The sequence below is a fragment of the Engraulis encrasicolus genome, chromosome 18 (genome assembly GCF_034702125.1).
Source record: "Engraulis encrasicolus isolate BLACKSEA-1 chromosome 18, IST_EnEncr_1.0, whole genome shotgun sequence".
Lineage (NCBI taxonomy): Eukaryota > Metazoa > Chordata > Actinopteri > Clupeiformes > Engraulidae > Engraulis > Engraulis encrasicolus.
In genome coordinates, this window is record NC_085874.1 from 46901398 (window position 1) to 46920396 (window position 18999).

General features: G+C 42.4%; 1 protein-coding gene across 4 annotated transcripts in view; it reads right to left on the minus strand.

Annotated features, from left to right (window-relative positions):
• asap2b (ArfGAP with SH3 domain, ankyrin repeat and PH domain 2b) overlaps positions 1 to 18999 on the minus strand; it is a 63148-nt gene that overhangs the window by 5654 nt on the left and 38495 nt on the right. For 2 of the 4 annotated variants that reach the window (XM_063223726.1, XM_063223723.1), the window contains 14 exons: positions 18462 to 18510; positions 17044 to 17213; positions 14058 to 14191; positions 13681 to 13775; positions 12583 to 12775; positions 11164 to 11249; positions 9940 to 10055; positions 9103 to 9170; positions 8157 to 8264; positions 6838 to 6870; positions 5235 to 5562; positions 4724 to 4819; positions 2045 to 2297; positions 567 to 625 (listed from right to left, as the gene is read on the minus strand). In XM_063223726.1, coding sequence (XP_063079796.1) covers positions 567 to 625; positions 2045 to 2297; positions 4724 to 4819; positions 5235 to 5562; positions 6838 to 6870; positions 8157 to 8264; positions 9103 to 9170; positions 9940 to 10055; positions 11164 to 11249; positions 12583 to 12775; positions 13681 to 13775; positions 14058 to 14191; positions 17044 to 17213; positions 18462 to 18510 — 1788 coding nt within the window. Of the gene's footprint in view, positions 1 to 566; positions 626 to 2044; positions 2298 to 4723; positions 4820 to 5234; positions 5563 to 6837; positions 6871 to 8156; positions 8265 to 9102; positions 9171 to 9939; positions 10056 to 11163; positions 11250 to 12035; positions 12078 to 12582; positions 12776 to 13680; positions 13776 to 14057; positions 14192 to 17043; positions 17214 to 18461; positions 18511 to 18999 lie in introns of all 4 variants that reach the window. The other 2 variants (XM_063223724.1, XM_063223725.1) reach the window with 2 other exon arrangements.

Consider the following 18999-nt stretch of genomic DNA (forward strand, 5'->3'; position numbering starts at 1 on the left):
ACTGTTGAAAATACATCGGGCTACAATTGTACTGCTAGATTTACCAAACAACCCAGGGACTGTAAGTCACCAAACCTGTTTACCTACACCTACAACTTTGTTAACAGTGTTCTCTTTATTCTTCGGTGTTATATATATATTTTCAGTTTGTGGAGTATGGCGTGCTCTTATCCAGATAGTTTTTTGGCTTCTTGGGTTTGGGTCCAAGGTATAGTAATTCCAGGATCAAAAAATGAGAATAAATTCTCTCACTAAGGCACTCCAAATTAAAATGTCTTTATTAATATGACAGGTCCTACATGGACATATTAAAAACAAGGCCCACGCGTAGCGGCATGAGTGCCTTCTTCAGGGCAGTGTATATATTGTTGTATATGTGTATATATTGCAGTGTATGTATTGTATGTGTATATATTGTTATATACCTCGTCTGTCTTGAGGTAAGGGTCATAGTGCTACAACATAGTGCTTTGTTAACAGTGTTCTCATTATTCTTATTGTTATATATTGTACCTCGTCTGTCTTGAGGTAAGGGTCATAGTGCTGATATATATATTGTTATCTACCTCGTCTGTCTTGAGGTAAGGGCCGGCCGGATGGTGTTTTGGTGACACTGGCCTCCATACTGTTGGAAATAGAAACAGAAACAGAAACAGATAAATAAACAAACAAACAAACAAACAAACACTTGCATGCACACACATACAGTATGCACAAGCATACATCCATATATACATACATCAGGTATAAATGCATACATACAGTAGGCCTGCAGAGTCAGACACACAACTAATGCTTCAACAATGTCGGGCAGCGTAGCCAACATACTTTATGCTGTTGTGTCTCTTTCCAAATTCTTGCCTGGCAACATTACTATGTAAAAACGGCTTAATTGTATGGTCACACAAAGTATGACAAGAACTCTGCAAAGTCACTTGTAAAACGTGTGCCAGTAGAGGAGAATGTATAAGTGCAGAAAACCCATTGACTCAAGATATGGACATTGGCGCCACATGTAACTTACTGTAAATTACAGCAGTATTGCTAACTAATTTGAATAGCCAAAGCACAGACTCCTCATCGATTTCAAAGGAAACCAATGAAGATTGCTGGTGAAAGAAACATGCAGGCAGTATGTTGAGGAAAACCGAGAGTTAGTTTCTCAAGGAGATTGAACTACTCCACAGTGGAAAAATAGAAGGTGCTTCTCCATGCCAACCCTGGCGGTCATACGTTACCAAAGAATCTGAGCTGGTCCAGAATTCCATACAACAACATTGAATTGCGTATGGATACCAGAGAACCTTAAGGAAAGTAAAGCGGAAGTGACCCCAATTATTACTGTTTTTTTTCCCCTTCGGACTTCTGATTATGATAGACTATGATATTCTGTGTATACCGGTAATAATGTAAAAAAAAAGATTGAAATCAAATGGGAATAGGCAGATTTGGTTAAATTTGTCTGACCTTGAGGCGGGCATTGTCAAATATATATAAAAGTATTACAGTGTAGTTAAAGGTTTAATTACATACAGTATGACTGCCACCTTTGAGTTGTGAGCCAAACATTTGAGTCAATGGGTTGTCTGTTCTTTTCATTCAGAAATGTTTGCTGGCAATGCAAAACATGGAGACAATAGGCTCAGGAATGAAATTCATGTACAGTACATCATCCATGTACATCTCTCTCTCTCTCTCTCTCTCTCTCTCTCTCTCTCTCTCTCTCTCTCTCTCTCTCTCTCTCTCTCTCTCTCTCTCTCTCTCTCTCTCTCTCACGGCTCTGTCTCTCTCTCTCTCTCTCTATCTGTCTGTCTGTTTGTTTGTCTGTCTGTCTGTCTCTCTCTCTCTTTCTCTCTCTCTTCCTCTCTCTCTCTCTTTCTGTCTCTCTTTCTCTCACTGACTCTGCCTCTCTCTCTCTGTCTGTCTGTCTGTCTGTCTGTCTGTCTCTCTCTCTCTTTCTGACTTTCTCTCTCTCTGCCTTTCTCAGACTGCACACAATATTGGGTAATAATGTCGTAATGTAGAGGAGTAATGCCGGACCTACCCAGTAGGTGACTTGGGTGTGACTGAGCGGTTGGCGTGTGGTGGGGGTGGGGGTGGAGTGGGTTTGTAGGGCGGGGCAGGAGGGAGGGTGGGGGCGGGGGGCAGCGGGAGCCGGGGGGCACCGTGAGGGGGGGCAGGAGGTGGGGGGGAGGGTAACGGGACGGGGGGCAAGGGGGCAATCTTGCCCTTGGAGTCCACCGTGGCTGTCTTCTTGAAGACCGGAGGAGGGGGCGCCGGGGCTGGTGGAGGAACCACTGGCAGAGAGAGAGAGAGAGAGAGAGAGAGAGAGAGAGAGAGAGAGAGAGAGAGAGAGAGAGAGAGAGAAATCATGAGGTTTGTAAGTTATTTACCTTCATGTCCAATAATCGAAATCTCAATGTGAATTTTCTTCTTGGAGCAGGCATCACTCTTAATTATTTAAACCTCTAAGGGTGCTGGCCCAAATTTCAAATTCAATGTTTCAAGAAGGAGGCCGCACCTTGCATATTAGTGTTTTTTATTGCACAGACGCGTTTTGGCGTGTGCCTTCTTGCTGCTTTTTAGCAGCACGGTTTGAAAAAACAACAGGTTGTTCTCATCAACAATCTTCGGAGGCATCGTTCATCGGGGCCAGACTAAATTACTCCGGTCTCACATTTAGGCTGGTTCATCAGGCTATAAAACCCTGATATGTAGATATGTAGGAAAACCAGGAGTCTTCCACCCTTATATACAGATCATGTGAAATAGCCATATCTTTAGCCTCACCGTTCATGGGGATGTAAGTCTGAGGAGTCTATCACCATATATATAGATGTTAGGGGTGGTACGGTTCACAAATGTCACGGTTCGGTCCATATCACGGTTTCAAGGTCACGGTTTTCGGTTTTGTACGGTTCTGTTTTTTTTTTTTTTTAATAAAATGTATTATATAAAAATTAGAATGAAAATGTAAGCTTATCATGGGTATGGGTATGTTGAATTTGACTTCATTTAACCCAACTGAAAGAGGAAAGATATCAATGATTTTAACATGCTTCCATTTATTTCACAAAAAGGGAGAACTAAGTCCTAACTTTTAAGTTGACAAATATTCAAATATTACATGCTTTAACACATTTGACGTGTAAAAATAAAACAGCTACACTCCTGTAGGCAATGGGACCATTAGGTCAGTGCAGTATGACTATTTTGGTTAATGACACACTGTGAACGAATTGGACTTTTATTTTGATACCGCTTTCTGCGAGTTTTGCGCTTATGAATCAGTTGCTTCCTATCATGAAACTGCCGGCCGTGAGAAGCATAGAAGTAAAATCAGAAGTCAAATTCAATTTTAAGTGAACAAGTGATAGGGTTATGTTATGTTAAAATGTGAAAGTTAAGGTAACAAATAATTTTAAAAGATCGTTTTTTTAGAAGTGTATGCACAAGAATGTTTCACAAAACTCCTGTGAAGCTGAGCCTTTTAAAACAGTCCAATTTTATTTTTGTTATACAGGTCCTTCTCAAATAATTAGCATATTGTGTTAAAGTTCATTTTTTTCCCCATAATGTAATGATAAAAAATAAACTTTCATATGTTTTACATTCATTGCACACCAACTGAAATATTTCAGGTCTTGTTTTGTTTTAATATTGATGATTTTAGCATACAGCTCATGAAAACCCAAAATTCCCATCTCAGAAAATTAGCATATAATGAAAAGGTTGTCTAAACAAGCTATTAACCTAATCATCTGAATTAACCAATTAACTCTAAACACTTGTAAAAGCTTCCTGAGGCTTTAAAAAGTCTCAGCCTTGTTCATTACTCAAAACCGCAGTCCTGGGTTAGACTTCTGACCTGACTGTGTTTAACATTGAAGTCAATGGCAGTGGCATTGCATGAGGGTTATGAAAGCCCAGATATCATTGATGCTTAGCTATCAGCTGTTTTTTGTTCTTTGATCTGGTGACCCACACTTCCCTCTTCATTATACTCCATAGATTTCCATACCAAGTTTTTCTATTTTTGTTACAAATCTAATTCTATTTGCCAGAAATGAAACCCCATTGAAAGTCAATGGAATGTTCTGTCTGGCAAGTAGAATTAGATTAGATAGAATAGATAGATAGAATAGAATTAGATGACTGATCCTAGCAGAGACATCTACGGTCACACACCTCAAAAACCCCCACCGCAGTCCAACATGTTAATTGAAGGTGCCCAAATTCTTAAGGATGAGCACAGTCATTTCCTTTACCCTATGTACACATGCCGCTTTTCCACCACCTTAAATGCAATAAATAACAGGTGTCCGCAACAATCCTAACATAACTTTAAACACATCAACATCTGAAGTCAGACTTAAAACTACAAAACAAATGGCGTAGTGCCGTAAAGTCGATTGTCACGTGTTATGTCATTGCTATAGTTGAAATAAGGGTCATTTTCACGAATCTAACACTTGACAAGATGCAAACGTGTCGGCAAATGCTTTCACTTACTCATATCTATCGAACGCAACTTCATTGTTTCCAGGGAAAAAATCACACGGGCAGATAGTTCTATGAGAAGCGGACAGCCCCATTGGCACCCATTCATTATGTACTTGGCTGCGATAACATAGCTGCAGTGCCACTCCTGGCCACACCAGCTAGTGGTCGTTCTTGTACAATATTCCATTTTCTTTGATAGTATGTATGTCTTTGGCCTCACCGTTCATGGGGATGTACGTCTCTGGGTTGTAGGGGTCGGAGGACGACCTCTGCCTGCCGGCGCTCTCCATGGTGCTGGACCTCCACCCGGAGCCTCCTGCACAATCGACAAAGAAAGTCAAGTCAAGTCAAGTCAGCTTTTATGTTCAGTTTCTTCATTATGCACTGGTCATACAAGGAAAATGAAACGATGTTTTCTCTCTATACCGTGAAAGGACATAGACGTCTGATCTAAAGTTTTTTTTCTGTTTTTTTCTCCCCTTATTTTTATTTACTTATTTTTCTTTATCCATGTAATTTTATCTTGCCTTTTTATTCACTGTGGAAGGCCTTTTGTATCTTATGTGTTTTATTCTTACTGCTGACTTACTTGCTTAATTTTAGTATTTTAGTCTGACACTGAATACTTTGGTCAGTTCTTGCTGTTTAAATGTGCTTTATAAATTAAACTTACTTACTTACTTACTTACTTACTAAAGTCCCTCTCACCCATCTCGCCTGTCCGTTCTCACCTTTGCCAGGGTTGCGTGGCGGCAGTGGGGGCAAGGGCACGGGCACGGGCACGGTACTGACCCCTCCCCCTCCTCCTCCACCTCCCCCTCCTCCCGGCAGGCTGGGCGTGTGGTGTGTGGGCGGGGGCGACAGCCCCGGGTCCATCATGGTGCCGTAGGTCTCGTTGCAGACCATGCTGGGGATGAAGCCTCGCTGCTGCCGGCTGGCCGCGAGGGAGGCGGCGTCACGCGCCAGGGACGCCGCCAGATTGGCCGGCATGGGACCGGTGCTACCCGGCACGAAACAGCTGACCGGGCGCTCCATCTCGCGACGACCGTGGGGGATGGGCTGTGAACATATGACCAGCAGACACAACACACAGACGCGGTATAAACAACACAACACAACACAACACAACACAACACAACACAACACAACACAACACAACACAACACAACACAACACAACACAACACACAGACGCGGTATAAACAACACAACACAACACAACACAACACAACACAACACAACACAACACAACACACAGACACGGTATATACAACACAACACAACAAAACACACGGACACGGTATAAACCACACAACACAACACATCACAACACCACACAACACAACACCACACAACACACAGACACGGTAAAAACAACACACCACACCACACCACACCACAACACAACACAACACAACACAACACACCACACCACACCACACCACAACACAACACAACACAACACAACACAACACGGTATAAACAACACAACACAACACAACACAACACGGTATAAACAACACAACACAACACAACACAACACGGTATAAACAACACAACACATCACAACACCACACAACATACAACACACAACACACAGACACGGTATAAACAACACAACACACAGACGCGGTAGAAACAACACAACACAACACAACACAACACCACACCACACCACACAACACAACACAACACAACACAACACATAGACACGGTATAAACAACACCACACACAGAGTGCGGTATAAACAAAACAACACGACACAACACGACACGACACAACACACAGACACGGTATAAACAAAACAACACAACACAACACAACACAACACAACACAACAGACACGGTATAAACAACACAACACGACAGAGACACTATATAAACAAAACATCTTACAGACAAGATATGAAAAACAGAACTCACAGACACAGTAAAACCAAAACAACACAACACAACAACATACAGACACGGTATAAACAACACAACACAACAACACAACACACAAACTCATGTAAAAACAACAAACAAACAAACACACACACACACACACACACACACACACACACACACACACACAGACACACACACACACACACATACAACATACACATACACACACACACATGACAAAACTAAAAAAACACACACAAATGAACACACATGACAGTAAACATACAGCAAACACCCAAATAAAAAGACAAACGTGCAGGACAAACTAACAAATAAACATACACAGACATGACAAAACTACATAGAAACTATAAACTCAGACACAAACTGCACACATAAACATGAATGAACAACACAGTCAGCAACAATGACAAAACAGCTGACCGGCCGTTTTTCACGCCTTCTCTGAAGGATGGGCTGTGCACACGCAACACAACAACAACAACAACACACATAAACAACAAACAAATGGCACACATACAAACACAAACAAACATAAATAATATTAAAAGAGCAGGCTTTCAACCAACATGTTCTACAACTGCTATGGCCCATCTTACAAAGCAAGCCAATGTCTACATGCAGTCAATATTCCTCACCCGACAATGCAGCATTTTATGTTCAGCTGTTTCCGAGTTCTTAGTCTTAACATACTCCATTTATCATCAAAAAATGTATTCTGTGTTTTACGTAAGGTCGTCTGCTGATGTTGCATAGCTTTTGGTACTGCATTTGGAATGCATCTGTATGACATTTCGGAAGGGAAGTTTACAAACTAACTCTGCTAGTTAGCATCCGCTAAATACAGTATGGACATGGTGTTCTACCGATAATCTCTGCTAGTTAGCATCCGCGGTAACGCTTTAGAATATGGTTCTTCTAATAAGCGTTTATAGTCACTAGTAAGCAGGCAGTAATACCCTTACAAGTGCCCAATAACATGCTTATTAACTTTGTTAATAACGTTGTTAACATCTGATGAGTAACTTTATTTGAGTAAAAGCATGAAAATCGGTACACATGCCAGCCATCTTGAAAATTTAGTTTTTCGCGACGCCTCCATATCTATTATTAGTCAGCATATCAAGATGGATATGTGTAACGATTTAAATAATAAAACTAAAAAAATTAACCACTATAAACACATAATAAGCAGCTTATAAGATGCTAACAAAGTTAATAAGCATGTTATTGGGCACTTGTAGGGTATTACTACCTGCTTACTAGTGACTATAAATGCTTATTAGAAGAACCTTATTCTAAAGCGTTACCGCATCGGCTACATACGGTATGGCCAAGGTGTTCTACCGATAATCTCTGCTAGTTAGCATTGGCTACATGCAGTATGGGCATGGTGTTCTACCGATAATCTCTGCTAGTTAGCATCGGCTACATATGGTATGGACATGGTGTTCTACCGATAATCTCTGCTAGTTATCATTGGCTACCTATCGTCGCTGTCCAGGGCTTAGCGCGCTGTGCCGCAGCGCCCCCTACACTTATGTGTATGATAAATTATTTAATAACCAACTTTAATGTTGAAATGATTATTTATTTAGAAAAGTGGGGATACAAGCTTTCTGTATGACAGCGGCGATATGGTAATGGCCCACTGGCCAGCTCTGTCTTTGCTAGTTGTCATCTGTTGACAGACATCATTATAATGGACAAGGCCCACTGGCTAGCTCCGTCTGTGCTCTCACCTTCTCCTCCATCTCCTCATCGCTCTCGTCTAGGTCGTTGTTGTGCAGTCTCCACTCGTACTCCACGTGCACGTGCACATTGAACTTGCCCGTCTGCACCTGCATCAGCTGGTCAATAAGAAAAAACACAAACAGGAAGTCAGGGAGGTAAGAGGTTCATCATGTAATAGAAGAGGCCTAATTTTCTTAAAGGGACACTGTGTGAGATTTTTAGTTTATTTCCAGAATTCATGCTGCATATTCACTAATGTTACCTTTTTCATGAATACTTACCACCACCATCAAATTCTAAGTATTCATTATGACTGGAAAAATTGCACTTTTTATAAATGAAAAGGGGGATCTTCTCCATGGTCCGCCATTTTGAACTTCCAAAAATGACTCTACTTGGACCATACTAGAAAATATTTGTTTATTACTCGGTAAACTTTCACGTAAATATCAAATTTGGCAATAGGCAGCCCAGTTTCAATGAGCAGCATAGTTGCAGTACCTTTTTTGACCATTTCCTGCACAGTGTCCCTTTAACTAAAGGATGCTTGCCTCTACATCTATTTGCAGGTTTGCCACTTCCTGTAGGTTAACAAAGCCTGAAGCAGCTTCTTAGCATAGGCCCCAGATGGGATGGTGATGATGTAGTGATAGTTTTTATATGTATTGGTTTTAACATTAGTATAAACTGGAACTTTTTAGTGTGCGCGCGCACACACACAAACAGAAACACACACACACACACACACACACACACACACACACACACACACACACACACACACACACATACACACACACACACACACACACACACACACACACAGACAGAAACACACACACACACACACACACACACACACACACACACACACACACACACACACACACACACACACACACACACACACACACACACACACACACACACACACACACACACACACAGACGTACCAGCTCTTCACACTGAGTATGTTTCAGGCGTCGGGCCAGGTCCAGTGGCGTCTCCCCTGCTTCATTTGCTAAACAGGACACAAGTGAATACTGTTATATTTAGCCGTATCAGAACAGGGACACGAGTGAATACTGTTATTTAGCCTTATCAGAACAGTGGTTATTTTTTCACAAACTGGATTAACCATTAAAACAATATAGCCTATGTAACCAGAAGACTAGTGTTTTTTTAAATATATTTTTCTGGTCTTTTTTATTAGCTTATTCATGAGAGGACAGCATAGTACAGTTTCAGAAAATCCAATTTGTTTCGATTTCAGCTCGACTAAGGTATCTGTACATGACTTTTAAAACTCTGACTTTAGTCGCACTAAGCTAATAATTCAAATTCTAAGTCCATGTATATATACGCACTGACTAATGTTTGTGTTGATATCCGACATACACAGTACATACACTGCTGTTGAGCTCCAAAAATGTAAACTTTATTTCATCCAACTGGTGGATCAAAACGTTGCTGTTTGTGAAATAAAGGATTAATTTTTTTGTGCATATTTGCACCCTAGCATCCAAACTACATACACAGTTTAGCATTTATGGATGCAGACACTGTTTCATTGGTGTACTCCAGTGTGTACAGCATGCAGGGCCGTAAAGTATACCCCCGCAGCCCCCGCGAGGCAGGGGGGCCCATATGAGGCGGGGCGCCCACATGGGCCCTTGACTTGAAAAAACAGGCCCCCTCCAGATGATATTAGGCCCTCTTTTTTCGTTTGGGGGCCCATTATTGGTAGCTTGCATGAAGTACTTGCGTTACGCCAGTGACAGCATGTCTACCTGTAGCAACTGAAGCCTTGCCCCTCAGTAGCAGCTTGAGGCATTCACTGTTGTCCGTCAGGCAGCAGTAGTGCAGAGCCGTGCTCCCCCTGGCTGTCTGCTTGTCCAGGCTCCCACTGCCAAAAAACACACCCAAACACACGACAACACCTTCCATTATTAACCAAAAACACACCAAACACAACACACGCCATTATTAACCAAAAACACACCCAAACACAACACACAGCAGTATGAAGCAAAAAACACACCAAAACACAACACACGCCATTATTATTGTAAGCAGTTAGCAGGTCTATAGGTCTGTAGACACAGTGTCTGTTACATAATTATACAGAATGTACTGTATGAATGAAGCCATCCATAAGAGAGAGAGAGAGAGAGAGAGAGAGAGAGAGAGAGAGAGAGAGAGAGAGAGAGAGAGAGAGAGAGAGAGAGAGAGGGTGAAAGAAAGAGAGAGAGAGAGACAGAGAGAGACAGAGGGCGAAAGAAAGAGAGAGAAAGACAGAGAGAGAGAGAGAGAGAGAGAGAGAGAGAGAGAGAGAGAGAGAGAGAGAGATTGAAACACTACACAGACATATAGAAAGATACACAACTCTGTGTGTAGTGTTGATAGACACACACACACACACACACACACACACACACACACACACGCGCACACACACACACACACACACACACACACACACACACACACACACACACACACACACACACACACATCCAGAGTTTGGCAGCTGTATTGTACCTGTTTTGTGCCAGGAAGTCGACTATGTGAAGGGAGTTCCTACCTGTTTTGTGCCAGGAAGTCGACTATGTGAAGGGAGTTCCTACCTGTTTTGTGCCAGGAAGTCGATTATGTGAAGGGAGTTCCTACCTGTTTTGTGCCAGGAAGTCGATTATGTGAAGGGAGTTCCTACCTGTTTTGTGCCAGGAAGTCGACTATGTGAAGGGAGTTCCTACCTGTTTTGTGCCAGGAAGTCGACTATGTGAAGGGAGTTCCTACCTGTTTTGTGCCAGGAAGTCGACTATGTGAAGGGAGTTCCTACCTGTTTTGTGCCAGGAAGTCGACTATGTGAAGGGAGTTCCTACCTGTTTTGTGCCAGGAAGTCGATTATGTGAAGGGAGTTCCTACCTGTTTTGTGCCAGGAAGTCGACTATGTGAAGGGAGTTCCTACCTGTTTTGTGCCAGGAAGTCGATTATGTGAAGGGAGTTCCTACCTGTTTTGTGCCAGGAAGTCGACTATGTGAAGGGAGTTCCTGTCCACGGTCCTGACGGCCAGATGCAGCGCGGTCTCCCCTGGCTCCTGCAGGCCCAGAGAGACACACACACACACAGGCAGGCGTGCACGCACGCAGGCACACGCGCACACACACACACACACACACACACACACACACACACACACACACACACACACACACACACACACACACACACACACACACACACACACAAACGCAGGCACGCACTCACAGGCACGCACACACACACGCAGCCTAGCACGCACACACACACACACAGGCACGCACGCACACACACACGCACACATACACACACGCACACATACACACACAGGCACGCACACACGCAAACACACACACACACACAGATGTTTAAAAAGTACTTTGTTATCATTACTTCATACTTAAAGGACCACCATGAGGCCCCACCGTTTTGGACCTGAGAATATTTTCACAAACACCACCTCTAACGTATTCCAAACCACAAACATTTTTGTCCAATTTAATAATGCCACATTTTAATAAGAAATATATGTCTTTCACTGCAGTTTTGATCATGCCAAACTCAATCTGCTAAGCTAACTCCATGTCTTTTACTGTAGTTTTGACTCACGTGTTCATGCTGTCCCGGTGGAATGGCCTCCATGAGGTCGACCTTCATATCTGCATTAACCTCAAACTCCATGTCTGTTGAGCTAATTCCATGTCTTTATTACAGTTTTGTCTCACGTGTTCGTGCTGTCCCGGTGGTATGTCCTCCATGTCTTTAAAGCAGTTTTGACTCACGTGTTCGTGCCAAACTCAAACTGCTGAGCTATCTCCATGTCTTTATTGCAGTTTTGACTCACGTGTTCGTGCTGTCCCGGTGGAATGGCCTCCATGAGGTCGACCTTCATATCTGCATTAACCTCAAACTCCACTATATATATATATATATAACTGCTGAGCTATCTCCATGTCATTTTCACACTGTTGCCCTCTGGCAGGCGCTACAAGGCATTACCAGCCAGGACCAAAAGGATGAAGAACAGCTGCTTCCCCAAAGCTGTTGTGACAATGAACTCACACTTACTAGACAATGTTCATGTATAAAGGATTGTGCACCTTGTAGGGAAACTCAAATCTCAGCATACTTTGTATAATGACAATAAAGGCTTTCTATTCTATCCTATTCTATTTTATGTCTTTATTGCAGTTTTGACTCACATGTTCGTGCTGTCCCGGTGGAATGGCCTCCATGAGATCCACCTTCTCAGCGTAAACCTCAAACTCCATTTCTGTTAAGCTAATTTCATGTCTTTACTACAGTTTTGACTCACGTGTTTGTGCTGTCCCGGTGGTATGGCCTCCATGAGGTAGGGGTATTATATGTACAGTATGTATCTACAGACTCACGTGCTCGTGCTGTCCCGGTGGTATTGCCTCCATGAGATCCACCTTCTCCGCGTAGACCTGCAGCAGGGTGAAGATGTCTCTGTTCCTCACGGCCTCCCGCAGCGCGTGCTGCCTGCCCGCCGTCTCGCTGTACTTGCGGTGGGCAAAGCGCTTCTCCACGTACTTGGCCGTGATGTAGTCTTTCCGCATCTGCCTGTAGAACGCATCATCATCATCAAAGTGCATGATATTAACCTGACGTGTGTGTGTGTGGTTTATTTAACTCAATGTTGTACCCTCTGTGAATTAGCCAATCAAACCAAAAATGGTGTCTTTGCACTCAAACTGTTGAACGCCTGAAATGCACACCTACGGTGCTGCAATATAGTATATGGAATAATATATGAAGAGCTCTTTTCCAAAACGCTATATCCACCATTGTTTACTTTTGGCATTTTAATATTGGAATTGACTGTTAAGAAGACCTATAATCTATCTGTGAATTCTTGCCTTTCAAATGTTTTCAGAACATACTTTTTAAACCTCTATAAAATGCATTTTGCAATGCAATTCAATGGAAAGCCCAATACAAAAATGTCAATTTCCCAACATTCTATAAAATGGATATATCTCATTTTGGAAAAGAGCTCTTCATATGTACTGTATATGTATCACTTCAGAAGCACATCATAAACAAAACAAACACATCCACAGGTTATGGCTCTAACTTCAAGTTGCAATCTCATGTACTGAGACAACTAGTCCTAGTGTAGTTCTTGTAATTTGCAAGATTTGCAAGGGCAATCACACCTTGAAACTCTTTGCTTGCAGTTGCAGACTTTCAAAGTTTCAATGTTTTCAATGTGTAGTAGAACACACACCACTGCTGCTTTATCATAATCTGGATTTATATAAGTTTGCTCCCCAGGTTCAATGTAGCCAGTCAGGCCCTGCTGAGTTGAAATTACACTGGCCATCCGCAGAATTTTTACACTGACTTTTGAGTCCCTGTTTTGACTCTCCACAGTGTTGCAAATATATACAGTATATAAGTTGCAAGTTTACATATACGTTTACTAGCTTCAATGTAGCCAGTCTGTAGGCTGGCTTGTCACTCACATGTCACTAGAGGGATTGGGCTTGGTCACGTCCTCTGCGGACACATTGGCCTCCATGATCTCATTGAAGACCGCATTCCCAATGTTCTTAGCCAACTGTGGGCAATAAGAAGCAACATGTTACTTACAATGGCGTGCCAGAACATACACGTAACTAACAACAATGCACATACTGTATTATAACCATTAACGCTTTAGTTTACAGCTTCACATGAAACTACACAGTTAAAAAATGCTGTGTTAATTCAAACATTAAAGAGTCTATTTAACATCCTCTAGAGTGTATTTTTAAATTAACTCTGCACGTTTTTTTTTTACTGTGCATGAGAAGCTATGAGAAGAACAAAATACGATTCCACAGCAAGATTCCTGTCTCACCAGCAGCTCTGAGGTTCCGAGGACGTCTAGAGTGAGGGACTGGATTCTGGAGTAGTGGACGCCCATCTCACGGTGGATTCCGGAACACTCGATGCAGATTAACACCCCAAGATTGGTGGAGAGCCAGGTGGGATCTGAAGAGACACATCACGTTTTTTTTTAAAGGTTCACACAGTCCTTTAGATTTTCTTCTTTAAAGGGACACTGTGTGAGATTTTTAGTTGTTTATTTCCAGAATTCATGCTACCCATTCACTAATGTTACCTTTTTCATGAATACTTATCACCAGCATCAAATTCTAAGTATTCATTATGACTGGAAAAATTGCACTTTTCATATATGAAAAGGGGGATCTTCTCCATGGTCCACCATTTTGAATTTCCCACAATAGCCATTTTTAGCTGCAAAAGGGGCTGTACTTGGACCATACTAGAAAATATTTGCTAATTACTTAGTAAACTTTCATGTAAAGATCAAATTTGGCAATAGGGGGCCTAGTTTCAATGAGCAGTATAGTTGCAGTACCTTTTTTGACCATTTCCTGCATAGTGTCCCTTTATTGTAAGTTCTTTTCTTGGCATGATGATGTTTTAAAAGAGCACAATGGCCCAAGCTAAGCCACAAGAGACACATCACTAAAGTATGTCATGGCCAAAAGTACACTGGTGCTTCCAAACAGCATGAAAACTAAGCCCTGCATCATGTACAGTGATTCTTATTCATCCAAGTCATGACATTCAAGGACCTGAGATGTAGACGCAACTGGGCTGCCATTTACTCTTTTGTTTCCACATGTACAGTATACAGATACACAGAGAGGTGTATTCATTATTTTACTCTTAAAGAGGCACTTTGCAACATTTGAGTCAGTCAAGATGAGTATTACTTATTGACTTGATATAGGGAAATAAGCATTCTTGTTGGGTGTGGTCTGCAAGATGTGTCAACACCTACATTTCTGCTATTCAGACAGTGAGGGAACCTATTTTGCATTTTGCGTGAGTAGCAGTTGAGTTTGTACAGAGTTTTGGGAAAACACTGCCGTTGTGAAGCATTTTTTTTAAACCCTGTAATTTCTCATCTTGCTGAAATGTTTTTAGCATCCACTAGAGGTCAGTATAAACAGGATCTGTCTCTGAAATGGTCACAGCCAACCCATGAGTGTGTGTGATGACATGGTGGCATTGTACTGTACATAAGACAATAAGGGAGGAACAGTTTCCACCACTTGCTCAGGAAACCAAACCACTCTGTCGAGTTGTCGGCTTACATTACCTCCTGCTGTCTGATGAACCCAAATAAACAAGGGCACCGCCCCGCCTCTCTCCCGCGACTCGAAGAACAAAACAAACACCTATTCACTACTAGGTCACCTGACCTGACTCATGATAACATAGCCTACTGTGAGTCATCATGGCTTCCCTTGGGCCACACTTTTAGGCTGGCACATGATCAGTGTTGCCAGATGGAAAATGCTGAATTATCGTACCAAAACCTCAAAATCATCATTTTGGGGGTTTTTTTGGGAGGAAATTATCGTACAAGACCCAAATTATTGTTTCAAGGCATTTAAATTAACTGAGTGACAACTCTGAAATTATCGTACATCATGTTTTTTTTTTATCGTACAGAGGACACAATGGACAAAACTACGGTACAAATAGGATGATTATCGTACATCTGGCAACACTGCACATGATCTCTCAGCAAAACCTCACAATTACCATATACACCACCAGCAACAGCTGACATATAGGGAGGTACAGTAGGCTGTTTCATGAACAGTCTTACATTGTATTCGCCCTATAGTTAACCCTGACACACTGCCGTTTAAGTTGCTAACTTCCCTTTTTTGAGTGAAAAAGAGCTACTGTCAATTTGGAACATGAAGCAGCAGTATTATCATGTGTCTAAAGGTCCATTTTATTTTGAGAAATGGGAGCTACTGTGCAAGTTCTACCAGGTAGATTCATATTAGTTTAGGCTAACATCAACTGTTCATTAACTCATTTCTTAGCCAGCTAATAATATTATTCAAAAAAAAAAAATAGAAATGCACTCAGAGAGTGCAGACCTCCGACAAGGAAACTGTTTTATAGAACATTTGACTATGTTACACCCTAATTTTTTTCAAGTCTTTCTGCCTTGTTTTTGTGGAGTTAGAAACTGGAATGTCAAAATTCGGCATATCCTGCAATGGTGAAGAATCTTTAACATAACCTCCTTGGCGGAGGTAATAAACACAGCTTATCGTGGAAATGCTGACTACATTTTTGGAAAAAGAGATACTGCCAAAATACAAGGAACAGGAAGCAGCAGTTTTTTCATGTGGCCAAAGACCTTTGGTCAATTTCATTTTGAGAAACTGGAGCTGCTTACCAGGAAGATTTTTATTAAATTAGGCTAACATCAAATGCTCATTAACTCATATGCTTACTTAACCTTCTAATAATATTACTAATAAAGCTAGCTCATCATGGAAATGCTGACTACATTTTTAGACATCCTATGGCAGACCACTTGAGGTCTTTCTCCTGGATCACACTTTGAGAACCACTGTAATAGGCCCAGCCGTGGCCAATCGGTAGGGCACTCGTCTGCCATGCAGCTGACCCAGTTTCGATTCCCGGCCTGGGTCATTTGCCGACCCCTGCCCGTCTCTCTCCCCATTCGCTTCCTGTCCACCCACCTCTCAAACTGTCCTGTCAAATGGGGCACCTAAGTCACGCCCTCTACTTCCTGGTTCATGGGGCAGAGGGAGTAAAAAAATGGAATGGAAGTGAACGAGGCGAGTCGTGGTGGATTTGTGGTGCATAAGTGGAGGTCCAAGGTTTGGATTGGTGTTGAAAAACCACTCATTTCAAGCCCAGTAATTATTTTTTGACTCCCTCTGCCCCATGAACCAGGAAGTAGAGGGCGTGACTTAGGTGCCCCATAAAGTCGTGAAAGACAAAAAATAAAATAAATATAATAATAACAATCTCACCGGCAGCACCGCAGTCACAACACTCATTGTTCCCGCTCATCCTCTTCACCTCCTCCACGATGGCACGCGTCAGCTCCTGCACGATGTTGTTCTCGCCGCTCTCCTCCACGTTGCCTTTGAACGCGTCGTTCAACGCTTCCTCTTTACTGTTCTGTAACACTGAAATCCATCTGAAGACACAGGGGGAGAGAGAGCATTGAGCATTACAGCAACCAGGGCCGGATTAATGCACAGGCTAGACATGGCTACAGCCTAGGCCCCCCACCTGCCAGGGGGCCCTGATTGGCCAAATGTGAAAACATTGCAGAATTGTGACAAGATACAATATGGTAAAAATCATCTTTCATGTTAAATACAGTTGGTAGACATGTTATCATTAATTCCTAGCTCCTAATTATGACATTGTCTGTGTAAAATTGTTGCAAAATTTGCATTACGGGGGGCCCCACAGCAACCTGTAGCCTAGCGGCCCCAGGCCATCTTGATCCTGCCCTGACAGCAACATTGTCATATCACAGGCAGCAGTTACATTACATGTGATACAGCAGTGGCCAGTGTTTTCGTGAGGGCCAAATACAGATGTATAAACAAAGGGCCTGGCCACATATACAAGACATGTAGGGTGACCAGAGTTTTGTAGTTTAAAACCGGGACACTTCGCGCGTGACTACAGACAATATTTTGCGGGCGGGTCTGGGGGTCCTCCCCCAGAAAAATTAGCATTTTTTTAGATGCAATTTCCTGCATTCTAATCAATTTTAGGGGGAGGAATGACACATCGCAACTGACTCCTTCAGACTTTTTATACAAACGTTGGCTGCCATTAATTGTGGCAGGTAAACATGTCATATTTTCCATATATTTATCCTGATAGACATGTAGCGTAATGTAGCGGGTGGCCAAAACCGGGGCATATTTGTGTCTCGACAAGGTTTGCTCGGGACCTGGGACACACAACTCCAAACCGGGACTGTCCCGGTTAAACTGGGACGTCTGGTCACCCTAAAGATATGAGATTTTGTGTGATGCCTACCTGGCTAGCCAATACGTTATGTTCCGATAATGTGAATATTTGTCAATAAAGCAACTAGAAACTAACTAAGTTTTTCTTTTCTATGTTTTGCTAAGTTGGGGAGCACAAATTCTGTGGCTGGTGACATAGTGTTGAAAGGCAGCGGATTTTTAATGTGTGATCCATATTAATTTATATTTTCTAAATGTGCCGTGGGCCACCCACTAAATACTTGACCATGGGCCACAAATGTCCTGGATTTTGGGCATACCATGCCTGCATTAATGACATTGGTTCATTAATGAACATGATAACCTGCCAATTGATCAACTGTTTCGTTTATCAATCAGCCGATGGCTGTCATTGAGGACACCGCTTCCAAGGCGTGACCATTTGGTCCACTTACATCTGACACTCTTGCTCATCCTCTGCCTGGAAGTGGTACGTTCTGTCATCTGGAGACAAAAGAGGAGAAACTTTCCATGAGTGGTCAGGTTGCATAAAATCACTACAAATACATGGGATGCAATGCAATTCAATACGCCATCACATCACAGGAAACCATGCACCACACACTTCACTAATCTAAGCATTTACAGGTAAGGAAGCCTCCCAGGTAATAATGTAAATGTAACAGTCAGTCAGTTCAACATAAAAAGGTAAGTTGCCCTGCTGCCTCAAGTTTCTAAGTCAGGGATGGGGAACCTTTTTCATTCGAAGGGCCACTTCAAAGTCCTCCAAGGTCCGTAAAAGTCCTCCGAAGGCCGTACCATGAACACAAACCAGGATTTAAACGGCCCTCGAGGCATAGGTTCCCCACCCCTGTTCTAAGTTAACTCAACTTGAGGCTTAACGCAACTGGAGGCTTTCTCAAGTTGAGTTGACTTACAAACCGAAGGCAGCAGGGCAACTTACTTTTTTACTTTTAAATGGCTGCAATGTTT